The sequence below is a fragment of the Fusarium redolens genome (genome assembly GCF_020744475.1).
Source record: "Fusarium redolens strain MPI-CAGE-AT-0023 chromosome Unknown BKA55scaffold_2, whole genome shotgun sequence".
Lineage (NCBI taxonomy): Eukaryota > Fungi > Ascomycota > Sordariomycetes > Hypocreales > Nectriaceae > Fusarium > Fusarium redolens.
Genome location: NW_025763665.1, coordinates 1582177 through 1595317, shown reverse-complemented (window position 1 = coordinate 1595317; position 13141 = coordinate 1582177). Strand labels below are relative to the sequence as shown.

The following is a 13141-nucleotide window of genomic DNA, read 5'->3' as shown; positions in this document are numbered from 1 at the left end:
TGACGCCAACGTAGCACAATGGCAAGCCGGAGCACGAGGCCTTGTCCCTGATGACCACTATCAGTATCGTGAAGCGGCATCGTGCTTCGACCTTGGCTTCACAGCATGTTTGCGACGTTTCTCTACATAGCATATCTCATTACACAGCACCGCACAGTAAACAGTAAATCTGTAGTCGCAAAACAAATCTTCACAAGATGCGTTGAGAAAAAGAAAACCCAGAGTCACGATGAGATCGTTTTTTCCAGACTCACATTATCAACTAGCTAGCTCTACGCGCATCAACACAAATAGCCATCCCTTCTCCCCTTACTTAACGGCACAACTGTCTCGGGTCCCACCTCATAATCAGCAATAGTCTACTTCCTTCTCCAAGCTATACACACAAAAGCATTAATCCAAAACTCGTCCCGCCACCGCCGCTGCACTGCTGTCTTTGGTGGTTGTCTTCTTGAGGGCCCTGCCCATCTGGATCTCGCTCAAGAAGCCCGCTGGACGACCGCCACCGGAAGGAGGGGCAGGCGCATCGCCGGGCGGTGGAGGAGGCGGAGGAGCGCCACCCATAGGGGGAGGAGGTGGAGGAGGTGCGCCGGCTGATGGCATCGGTGGTGGGGGCGGTGGTGCCGAAGGGGCGTCACTTCCGGGCATGGGAGGCGGAGGCGGAGGAGCACTTGGCGCGTCATTCCCCGGCATAGGAGGAGGAGGGGGTGGAGGAGTCATCGGAGCCGGAGAGTCAGTGTTCGGCATCGGGGGAGGTGGAGGAGGTGCGACAGGAGTCACAGCGCTGGCGGCCACAGGACTAGCAGTTGCTGATTCCCTACCGGCTGCAGAGAGAGGACGAGGAGGTGCCATTGTGCCAAACAGCATAGAGGCCAGCTGAGCTGCGCTACCACCACCAGGTCGCTCATCGTCTGAGTCATCGTCCTTGTCATCATTATCAGAACCCCAGTCATCAGTGTCTGCACGGCGACGCGAGACAGGACCAGAAGGAGGTTTGGCTTCCTGGTTCTGGGTCATCCTATGGAAAGGGTTCGTAGCCGAAGGTGCCGGCGCAGCAGGTGGTGCCGGAGGAGCAGCAGCGGGTGTACCCTCGGTCGACTGAGACATCATCCTGAAGAATGGGTTCTTACTCTCGGTCTCACTGGGTGGCGATGTGACAACCGCTGGAGGGGGGGGAGGAGACGAAACTGCCTCAGCAGCAGGGGGCGGCGAGGGCTTCTTGTCAAGCTCTTGGCTGGCCACTTGACTGTCGCTCCTAGTGGGCGTAGAAGCCTGAGGAGTGATTTGCTGAGGACCTTCGTCTTCATCCGACGACGAGCTATCACCATCTTCCATAGCTTCAAGCTGCCGTTGAAGTTCTAGCTCTCGCTGACGAGCAGCCTCAATCTCAGCCCGCCGTGCCGCAAGTTTGGCCTCCTTCTCCTTGGCCTCAGCCATGGCTGCCTTCTTCCGCTTCTTCTCTTCCTCCTTGCGGAGTTTGCCCTGTCTCACTTGTTCTTCAAGGGCTTTCAGACGAGCTTCAGAAGCCTCACGCTCCTTGGCGAGATCGTCCTCCTGTTCCTTTACATCTTCTCTAGAAACGGGGTTAGCATATGATTACGCATATCTTCTGATTCAGCACTTACTCCATCTGCTGCGTCTCGCGCTGCTGCTGCTCGTGCTCGCGGGCAAGTCGTTCTTCTTCGGCCCGCTTAGCGGCAGCATCCTCCTCGACCTTCTTTGCAGCCTCTTGATCAGCCTCTGGCTTACCACGGTGCCGCGTTGGGGGAGGTGGAGGCCTCTTAGCCTCCGCCTTGGACTGCTCGGGTGCAGGAGGTGGAATCCCTTGCTCTTCAGCCAGACGAGCCTGGCGATCGGCTTCCCTACGAGCATCCTCTTCCTCGGCCTGTCGTAACTTCGCAGCTCGCTCAGCGCGTTCACGCTCCATGCGCTGGGCAGCTGTCTCACCGGACTTTGTCGGGGCCTTGATACCGAGGGCAGCCAACCTCTCAGCCATTCGCTGTTCAGCTTGTTGTTTGATAAAAGCAGCTCGCTCCTCAGGGGTCTTGTAGGAGGAATATGACCCTCCAGCAGGAGGGGTTGCAGTGCGAGAGGTCGAGACAGGGCTCTCAACTCTAGGACTAGCGACACGTTCCGGCCGAGTTTCCTCAGTGCGTGCTGGAGCCCGGGCGGGTCGCTTGTCTTGAGCACGAAGTCGAGCGCTACGGCTTTCACGCTGAAGGTCAAAGATGAAGTCGCGAACCTCGTCCTCGACACCGAGTGCGTCCTCCCAGCGGCGCTTTTCGTGCTCACTGGTGTTATCACGGCCGCCCTCTTTGAGACTGTCCTCGATACCATGCGCAAAGTCGCGAACACTCTCCTCAACATCACGGACCATGCGTTCGTTACTCTCTTTTTCATTCTTGACCTTGATGCTCTCCTCCTCAAGACGCTTAGGCGCATCGAGATCCTCAGTGCCGACATCAACCTTCTTGCCAGTCAATGCAGCAGTTCGCTGCTGCATCATGGCCTTGGCCCTAGCCTTGAGTCGATCCGACTCGGTTACTGTACCACCAGGTCCAGTTCCTACAATAGGAGCACCACTGCCAGGGTGAGCCTTGGCATCTTTGATACGGAACAGTTCCAATCGAGCATCCATAATGGCTTTCTCGGTTCTGCGCACCTGCGAAGCAAGTTCGGGAACCTTGTCAGTAAGACTTTGAAGTTGGCGCTTGAGAGCTCTTCGCTCAGCGTCGGAGTCTCCGCTTGTGAGGGCTGCATCGGGATGAGAGTCGATATCCTCTTGGATTCGACGAATGCGACGGTAGAGTTCCTCCGCCTCGCGTCGGTCACGGCGGTCGAGGATGTCGTCTTCTTCATGGTTCTTCTCATCTGCGAAATCCATAGCATCTAAGAGAACCTCCTTCTCCTTAATCTTTTTCTTGAGCTGGTCTAAGGTCAGGTCGTCGCTCGAAGCAACAGAAGCGGGAGATTCGGGACGAGGAGAGTTGTTGCCAACCCTACGACGAGCGCTCGATCTATATCCAAACTGCTCATCATCGTTCTTAAAGACTGTAGCATCCTTCCGACCAGCGACGGCTCCAGCGGGTGCGCCCCTGAACGAGCGGTTCTTCATATAGCTAACGCCAGTCTTCTGCGGGAGCAGAGCGGCACCTGACTTGGTGCGGAATTCAGACTCATCGTGAAGCATTGACTTAAGGGTACCGATGGACTGGCTAAAGTTTCGGGTCGAAGGAGGAACAAGCTCAGGAGGAAGATTGTTAGGCAATGGATAACCATTAAGCTTTCTGTAGATCAAATGCATGGCAACAGCGAATTCGTCAAGATCCAGTCGTCCCTTATTACCGTGATCAGCCAGAGTCCAGACTCGCTCGAGATCGGGCTTCTCAAGTCCACTCTGACCAAAGATCTCGATAGCTTGGTCACCACCGATGTATCCCTTGCCAAGGCCATCCCAAGCCTTGAAAAGAGAATCGTATCGCGTCTTTTCTTCCTTTGTAATGGCCCAGGGGATAACAGCGTTTCCTCGAAGGCCCTGAGTGGTGAAGTTTCCAGCTTCCCGGCCCTGTTGAGGCATCATCTGGGCTTGAAGGGCATCGATGTTGGGCAGGCCGGTAGAAGGAGCATTAACAAGACCCCATTGACCAGGTCGTCCTGTAGGCTGAGCATTCAGAGGGGCAGCCATACCACCTGGGGGCCCAGGAGCAAGCGACTGGCCGAATCCCGTGGGCATAGGGGGCATTGGAGGACGGGGACCGTTATAACCGGTAGCTTGGGGGTTGTTCTGCATGCCAGGGAACCCAGTTTGCTGGGTTTGCAGACCCTGTTGCTGGCCGAAACCTGTCTGCTGTCCCGGGAACCCAGTCATCTGCGCTTGAAGCAGCTGTGCATTCGAAGCTTGGGGCTGAGGTTGCGGTTGCTGAATGGTCGGTGGGGTGGCGGTGTTGGTTCTAATATCAGGAGCAGATGAAGAGCCGACCGCGGGAGCGCTCTCGTCAGCGACGCTGAAACTAATGATATCCACCATGCTCGAAACCTCGTTCTTAATGTTCTCGGGCAGGTTAGGTGGCAGCTGCTTGCCAGTAAGTTTCAAGTTGCACAGGTACATGGCGAGTGCGAATTCGGGGAAGTAGAGCTGGCCAGCACGAGTGGTATCAGCAAGAGTCCTGAAACTTGTTAGCACCAAGGGCACAAAACACGAGTAACATGCCCCGGGAAAATTTCTTCTTACCAGATGTGCGATAGAGAGTCGCCATCAAGTCTTGATCTCATAAGCAGATCTCGAGCCTTCTCTCCTGACATGGTCATGCCAGCCTCTCCCACAGCAGATTTGAACAAGGTTTCGAACTTGGCCTGGTCCTGAGCTGAGATGAAGGAGAGTCGGATATTAGGGATTTTGTTGGGTTGCGACTTCTCCTGTCTTCGACCACGGGGCTTTGCAGTACCGCCAGTCTGAAAGGACGCGGCCATCTCGGTGAAGCCGGTGGCCTGGGGCTTCATCGGCGCCGGCGGTGGGTTTGAAGGCCCAGAAGCTTGCTGAGGCGAGGCAGAGAAGCTAGTAGGCTGCTGGTGCTGCTGGTGCTGCTGGAACTGTTGCTGGAACTGAGGCGGGATCGATGGCATCGCAGGAGCACCAGTCTGGAAGCTCTGCTGCTGCTGCTGCTGCTGGGGGGGTTGTTGTTGCTGTCCCGGAAATCCCGTAAACTGTTGCTGAAGGGGCTGCTGCGGCTGTAGTCCCTGACCCTGCATTGGAAAGCCCGTATACTGCTGCTGCAGAGGAGCTTGCCCAAAGCCTGTAGGTTGAGGCGCAAAGGGGCTGGGTTGGCCAGGCTGCTGGCCAGCGCCCATATTACCAAACGATCCTCCGCCATATTGCTGCTGCTGGCCGCCAGGACGCTGGCTATTACCGCCTAGAAAGGCGTTCGAGTTGGAATACATTGCGGGTTGATTTCTGATCGCAAGACCACGAACAAGAGCTCGTTTGGGAGGCTCGAGGAGGCGCTAAATTTGGTGGTTGTGAGAAATTGAGAGGAGCTCTCTGGAGCGTGAAAGCTCCAGTGGAACGTGGTGAAAGTTAAAAACAAATGCAAGAAAAATATGCGAAATACAATATTAAAGGACTGTACGGCCCTTGGATGGTAATTGTGGAGTGGACGGAGGGCATCCACGAAATGTGATGATGGAGGAGTGAGAGTGAGTGGCTTCGTATGTGATGACGAGCGTCGTGGTCTCGAGCCTGGGCAGGTTGCTGTAGGTTTCTAGTGGAGTTGTCCCCAAATGGAGGCTGCAGCTGGAGCGCTTCTAGTGGCCTGCCAAGGATCTGTGGGCTTTTACAGGGGAATGAACCAACCTAAGCAAATTGGGGTGGCTTAGACTCTCCTGGAAGCGACAGGGATTGGCGGTCTTTTCCCCCAAGGTGTCTTGGTTGAGTCCGGTTTATCACGCTTATTGTGTTATCCTGGGTACTGACATATGCTGCATCACAACAACGGGCACCTACATAGTGCATCAGTGTAGCTTAAACTGAGACAATTGAAGATTGATATTGAACTCGACTCATCTAAAAACTGAAACTAGCGAAGGGTATCAAGAGTAACTTATACGCAAAACCTGCATAAACCACCAACCAGCAATCATACCAGAAACTCATAAACGCCTGCCCCCTTATCCCAAGTGAAAACATCACAAAAAAAAAAAACTCCGGCATGATCGGAATAGAGTCGATCACAATGCCACCTTCTCTGCACTCAATTATCCGTTAAGAGTTCGTTATCCTCATCTCACGTGTGCCGCTCCTCAAACTGGACTCCATGTTCTTCTTCCTCGATACACCCAGCTTCATCGCTCCAGAATCGTCGATGGGCTCGCAGTTCAAGCCCAAAGTCTGGATCATGCGGATCTGCAAAGCTGTATTCGTAATCGAGCGGCTCTTCATTCCCGTCTTGTTGATTCCCTACCAGATACTCCTTTTCTACAGGGCTCTCTGGCTCAGGGGGTGTTGGGATCGCTGACCCTGTGCTTGGACTCTCTGCAGCGCTGATACCGCCCTCGCTTGAGACAATTGAGTAAGATCTTGACCAAGACCTTGTCACTCTGGCACCTGGTTCGGCGCTGACCAGACGAGCTGGGCCCAGTGAGATCATACTGGCTCTCTTATTGTTCAAATAAGGGTTGGAAGCGCGACGATTCATAGCCCTCTTGGATTCGAAAGCCCGTAGCGCCAAACCGCCGAATGCTTTAGAAAAGTCTTCCTCGCCATCGCAGAACAGATATCCGTCTTGGCCTGAGTCGTAGCGACCATCTTCGCCTTCTTCAAATAAGAGTTGGTTCCTCTCTAGAACCTCTTGTTGGGTTCGTACTGCGTCTTCCCAACCATCTCGCAATTGCTGTGCCAGAGGCTCACTAATACTTTGGGGCACCTTTTCGTGTCGCAGTTTTGAGATCATAGATTGCCTGCGCGCTGAGGTCGCCGTTGCCACGGCGTTGTCTACTGACCTTTGGATTGTCTGAGCGAGATCGCGATCCGAGAAAGCCGAAAAATAGCGAATCGTCGTACTGTCACTCAAATGTCGGACGAGATGTCTAAAATTAGAAAGATTGAAATCGTTGCACTCACAGTCGAGACTGTGAAGGGTTTTATTAGCAGAGATGGCTTCAGCCAGGTCTCCAATGTTCACGTTCAGCATTTGGCTTCGCACGCGAAGGTGCTCAAGCCGCGTGTTGAATTTTAGTCCACTCAGAGCCTTAGAGAATTCCCGCCCGAGACGACCTTCATCCAGCTTGGCATCAAATCCAGAAAGGTCAAGGAACCTGATCGTATGGTTTTGAGAGAAAAGATCCGAAAGCGCTCTGCAGGCCGTTTCGCTGGCTGAGTCAGGGGTAGCGGTACCAGCAAGACTCAGGCATTCAATGGTTTGGTTGACTGTCAATGCCTTCAAAAGTTTGATGTAGTTAGCCTCCAAGGCAAACTCTACCATCTGCACGAATAGTCCCCAAGGGCCAAAACATTCGCTAATGACAGCACACAAATCATCGATGCCCTCGTCTAAGCGGTTGCCGTTGATATACAGTGTAATTTGTCGAGCCTGACCCATAGCATAAAACATCTGGGCTATTTGAGCACCCGTTAGACCACATTTGCTCAGACGAAGCACTCTCAGGTTTTCGGAATTCTGCGACGCCATATATGCAGTCAAAATATCCACAGTTGGGCTATTGAGCTATTCGGGTTTCTGTTAGTCACGAGTCCATGTATGAAATATATGTCGACTTACAGCAATACCGGATAAGTCAAGCTCCTCCAGACTCCATGAGCTCAGCACATGATCCTCAAACAAAGGAGCATCAAATGGGAGTCGAGTGTTGCCAGCGATGTTGAGTTTTCTTATGGCTCGTAGTTGACTAAGCGAGTCCCGGATGGTCTCGAACTTTACCGTGCCTTGATTCTCGGAAGTATCGATATGTTGAAGATTGGCGCCCTGGCCTGGGATTCCGGTCCAGAGTGTAGTAAGACCCTCGTCGCCGAGTCCACAATTGGATAGATCGAGTTTCTTCATGTACACCTCATCCAGTACGAGTAAGTTTGCCAGCTCCTCAACGTCGCTTGGCGCAATGAGATTGCCAGACATGGTGATGCTGTGGCAAAGACATGCTTGACGTTTCAGCAACAACAGTATAGGTCGGAGAACCTCAGAACTGACTCTCCGGGCGCCCTCAGGGTCCTTAGAGCGACCAATGGTGCTTCGTGGCCCCAGAATATTTCTCAAATCCATACTTCGGATCGATTCTGATGAAAATGCCAGGGCATGCATCTCTTGACTGAGAACAGAAGACTGCATCAAAATGTCATAATGCTCTTCAGATATTTTGACCCCGTTTAATGATGTGTAGGCGATAGTGTCACCGAAATGGGAATAATCCTTCTTTCCTGCGATACCAGATAAATCAATATTGCGGAAAGAGAGCTCCTTGAAGTAACTGTTATAACGCAAGGCTCGAAACAATGCCAGTAATTGCAACGTAGAATATGGTTGTGTACCAGGAGGCAAAAGGCGAAAGGCTGGTTGAGAGGGAGTATTCCATTCGATGGTCCATCTTGGTACCTGGACCTTGAAAGCGGCGCAATAGGCGTGCAAACTTCGCTCGAGCCCTCCCAAATCATTTCCAGATGTCAACTGAAGTGGTGGAGGAAGGCCTTTGATATCGAATATTGCCTTTTGCAAATGCTGTGGCCACATGGGTTTCAGTTCTCGATCGACTTTAGTCATCGCTTCGATAACATGTCTGTAATGTACACTAGCAAGCTCAAGTCTGTTCTCACGGCCCAGTGGTAACCTAGCCCTGCGTTAGTACATGGCGTAGTGAAGTACGGTGCGGTGAGACTTACCGGAAGCTCATCACAAACCTTTGTTCGTGTGACGCAACGGACGCTCGGAATCGAATTAGTGAGACTGTACCGTAGGACTGCACCTTTACACGCAGGTCACCAGGAGTAGTTGCATAATCTGCCTTGAGAACCTCGAGGAAATACAACATAGCTGGTCCAATGACGATGTAGAAGGACGAGCCATCCACAAAGTGTTGAGACTCATCGGCAGAATTGGTCTTCTGAGGGGTACCTATCGTACGTTTGACCACGGGGAAGGTCAATATCTTAGAGGCTTTGGCATTCGAGTCTGGTTCCGTGGTTTCCACAATGTGGTTGATTCTCGCTTTCAAATTGCCAGGTATCAAAGAGGGAGACGGAGCTCGCCTATGGCTCATTCTACAAGCCTGTTGAATACTGGCCAACCAGTCATCCCGATCCTTAGGCAGCATGAAGAATAGATGCGCCTTGGAATAGGCTAGCTTTGGCCACTGAGAGAACCACCATATTTCGACACCAAATCGAGGGCTTGAACCTTCTTCGTTGAAAACGCCAACGATGGATCGCAAGGGTATTTCCATCCGGACATCGGACGACGACTTGTGAGCATTATGATTAGCACTGTGAGGCTTGAGTGTCCCGTTGCCTGATTTTATCTGTAGGAAAGCAGTTCTTGCTCCTTCCATACTCCCGAACTTGATCAGGCAGGTATCTGTAAGAACCAGATATTCGGCGCGGGCCTTAAGAAGCGAGACATCGGTCTTCAGTGGACCGTATTGAATAAGCTCCATCGACGAATAGGGGACTTCGGGAGTAACTGATGGGAATTCGGGGGCGGATGCGCTCATGGGTGAAGCTATCGATACTCGACGATGTATCCTGTCGATCATAGACCCTGACCCAGAATGCGTCTTCTGTAGACGTCGAATAGAAGAAGAGCTTCGAGATGGGCTCTGTGACATGGATTCCATCGAGGAATTGCTGAGAGAACGAAGGGCTTTCGAGAAGACGCGTGGCTTCTTTCCATCGACATTATCGAATCCCTTATTACCATCGGTTGGAATTGGTACAGGGGGCGTTTTGAGGGTGGGAAGAGTCCTCCTCTTCCACTTTTCGGCGTTCATCTTGACAAGCTCTTGGATAAAATTATACCAAGATTTTCGGTGAATTTCAAGGCTCGATAATTGCAGTTCCCCAAATCAGCAGAGATGGAGAAATGGTTCAGTATGTATAGATGGCAAGCATGCCGCTAGGGGAGATGCACACGACACCACACTCTCAATTCGAAAACAAATGAGGATTCCTTGAAGAGAGGCCGAAAACGATATAGAGATGAGAGCCCGTGGACTGGGTGACAGGGTCGTCTCGACGTCAAGATGTCTCAGTTCGTTCGGCTACTATGCAATGTCGCAAAATATTGAACGAATCAAGCTGAAAGGAGCTCCCGCATGCGTTGTCGTCAGAGTCAGAGTCAAGGCGGGATGTGGATGCGGCTGGTGTCGAGTCGGTCGTTGAATCCAAATATTTTGGGTTTGATGGCGGTAGAGCGTTGTTGGAGAATGGCTGAGGAATATGCTTAGAGGCTGAGCGCCATCTACAACTAGTTCCAGTTCGGGCGGAGATGTATTTGATGGATATGTACTGTAGATACTGCAGACAGTCACGAAAACAGAACTCCTTGGAAGAAGAAGACGATGCAAAGGCGAAGGTAGAGGCTAATGGACCGTACGTGGAGAGAGATATCACGGTACGAGCTGAGGTTTCGGTCGGATAATCGGCGGCGAGGGAATAAATCAACGGCTTTGCTGAGACCAATATTCAAGATGACGTCGTTGTGAGGCCGAAACGACGAGTTAGCTCAATGGGAGCAGAGAAACGTGTGAGATCTAGATCACAGTCGTAGGCATGCTGCTAGGCTACCAAGCACGGAATTTTGAGGGCAAAGGCGATGCCCAGCAACGCAATGCGACGCAACGCAAACCGGGAGGAAAGTTGTCGAGGCGAGAGCAAGCAGGAGGCTTGAGACTCCAACAATTAGAGGTGAGTATAAGCTTTTGATTCCGGTGGTCCCGGAGACGACAAGGGGAAGAGAAGCGAGAGGCAGAGTCGTAGGCCGAGCCTTTGGGGACGAAGAAAAAGAGAGGTTGATAAATAAGACAAAAGAGGCGCCTGGAGTGATGATAATGTATGGATGTCTTTGGCCACAGGCCAAGGATAGGAGCTAGTAGAGGCCGGAATAGCGATGGATATAGAAGGGGATGGGGAAGGAAAGAAAAATGAAGGGGAGGGGTTGACTAGGATTAATTTCAAGGGGAAAAGTAAAAAAAGAGCCCAAAGTCGAAAGTCGAAAGGAAAGGAAGGAAAATGGAAGAGCAAAGAAAATAGGTAAGTAGTCTATACAATTAACTACTAATGGATGGAAATGGATGGTCTGAGGTCGGGTTGGATCTCACATCCATGGATCCCATCAATTGTCGTCGTCATAAGGACTGCTGCGGCCGGGGTTTTTTTTAGTGCAGGACCACCCATGGACACCATGGATCTGTCTGTGCATACGGACTTGCAGTTGGGTCAAACAGCCAAAGCTCCACTGAGTATAGATAGCAAATCTCCAACTGGCGGACGCGGACTGGCACCTAAGGTAGGTAATGGAAAAGAACTAAAAAGCCTCCCTCATCTCTAAGAGGAAATCCCTGCAAGACCGGACTCTTTCACCCAGCACAAACAAGGACTAACGCGTAGTAGATTAGATCTCGATTGGCAAAGCCAATTGAATGAACCAACCGAAGGATGCACGCTCGTCACCCTGTGGTTACTGGTCCTCGGCTGAATATGGCCGCAGGAAAATGTCAAGGGGTGAGGGCCCCCTGGGCCTGGCATTTCGAGGACGACAAGAATCAAGGCGTGCGTGTCTAGACGTGGATATGGATGGCGTGGTCCAAGGTTTGAGACTTGACTGCAGATAAACAGGAAACGGCCACTCAAACCAAGACGCTCTTCTTATGCATATCTCACTCTACGGACACTACGTGTAAAGGTTTGGTGGTCGACCCACCGATGCTCTTCCAAGAATGAGAAGTGCCATGACGGGCGGTGGGAGGTGGTGAGTGGTCATGATGGACCATGATGATGCTGAAACCCATCATTATTTCGGCTCTTGATGTTGGGTTTGTTCACGACAAGGCCAATCATTAAATGCGCGGGGTACCCTGCCCTGCCCTAGCAATGCAAATGTGAGTGACAATGTCAATTGACGCTCACCGTTCACGGCCAGATTCATCAATTGCTCGTTTCAGACTTTCAGCTGCCATGGTTGATTGTACATAAGCCCCATCATCATATCACGATAGTCGACTTTGAAGTCTGTTGCCCCTCCCTTCTCTCCCATCAAAAAACCCCCCATTTCCCTTCAAGCCCAGCTTCAACTACTAGGCTATTGTAGCCACGAGATTCAGCACATGAATTGCGGCTTGTGCGCTTGTACTCGTAAGTTGGTGGAGTTGCTGTCCGTCCATTGCCCCGGCTCCGGGCCAGTCTCTTGATCCTTCGACATGTCAACATCGTATTCATTGATCTCGTGTCACCTATGACTATGCTTCTTTTCTCCCGACTGTCGTGCACTCTGAAAAGATCTCGTGCAGAGCAAAACTTCTGTTCCGTATAATCCTTATCTGCCGTATTGCCGGACGCCGCATCAACTTACGAGCTTTTGCAACCCGCGCAGTCGCATTTCACAAGGCTTGATAGGGAGGCATCATGGAGCTTGCGATTGGCGTGCATCCAAGCCACCCGCTAGACGATGCAGCGTCCTCGTTCAGGATAAGCTCCAGTATGATGAACTCCCATCGTCTTGATCTCAGGCGATGGGCTGTTCTCGAACTTCCATCTTTATAATCTTTGACGAACTTGCGTCATGGCACAGGAGAGGCTGAGACTAGAGCTTGGATATCTGAGTGATCCAAGCATTGTACTTGACCGTCCAATGCAGCAATTAGTAGAGCTCGCCATCGGCGGTTGACGAGTCCCTTCAATATGGTGTTGAGCGGCGTGGCATCTCGTGGTGAAACCGTGATTATCCGCCAATGTCTGCAAGATTGTCAGCGAAAGTCACCCTGTGCTCAGGCCAATGGCCGGCAAGTCCGTGAAGCTCCTGGGCGGCACTGCAACGGTCGTATTGAATCTACACTTGCAGGAGCTACTAGTAGTCATCCATCCATCCACAGAGACCCCTTGTCGAGAGACCCTTGACGACCTGCACTGCAGACTACAGTCTGCAGCAGCACTTGATGGATCATGTCATGTGGGTTTTGATGCTCGACACGAACGACGCCGTCTCCCAGGTGCTCTAAGAAAAGCAACGCCCCCACTAATATCCATGCTTGATGGGCATTTACTGCGCTACATAAATTCAGGGACCAGACTAATAAAAGTTGCCGTCCTCCGTCATCTACCTGAACAGTGATACTCTATTTCATGATGGTTCCCTTGTTTGTGGATAATCCAGCCGCCATCTCCTGCTGACCGCTCAATTGTAAAGCTTAGAGACACGTGGATAAGGTATCGTTTGGGAAAAGGCATGTCCATGAGGCTGCCGAGTCTAGTATATACTGACCTTGATAAGATGAGTTGAGACCTGAAATAGACCGCTTATAAATATTTGAATGATTTCAGGAACTTTTACCTATTACTGAATCGTGTTACTGAGACTTTGAAAGTTCCTGAAAACTTAAGTCGACTAGTATTCTGCAACCGTGTTATTCCTACCTTTTTAACTTT

The 13141-nt window shown here is 51.6% G+C and overlaps 1 protein-coding gene across 1 annotated transcript; it reads right to left on the bottom strand.

The window, feature by feature from the left end:
* Positions 1-393: 393 nt before the first annotated feature.
* On the bottom strand, positions 394-9489 carry BKA55DRAFT_589619 (uncharacterized protein; the record flags this gene model as incomplete). The annotated part of the gene is made up of 7 exons (XM_046194964.1): positions 394-1573; positions 1626-4166; positions 4232-4976; positions 5471-5475; positions 5785-7220; positions 7275-8334; positions 8387-9489. 7 exons carry the CDS (start codon positions 9487-9489, stop codon positions 394-396), a joined length of 8070 nt encoding a protein of 2689 aa, XP_046054974.1.
* Positions 9490-13141: the final 3652 nt, after the last annotated feature.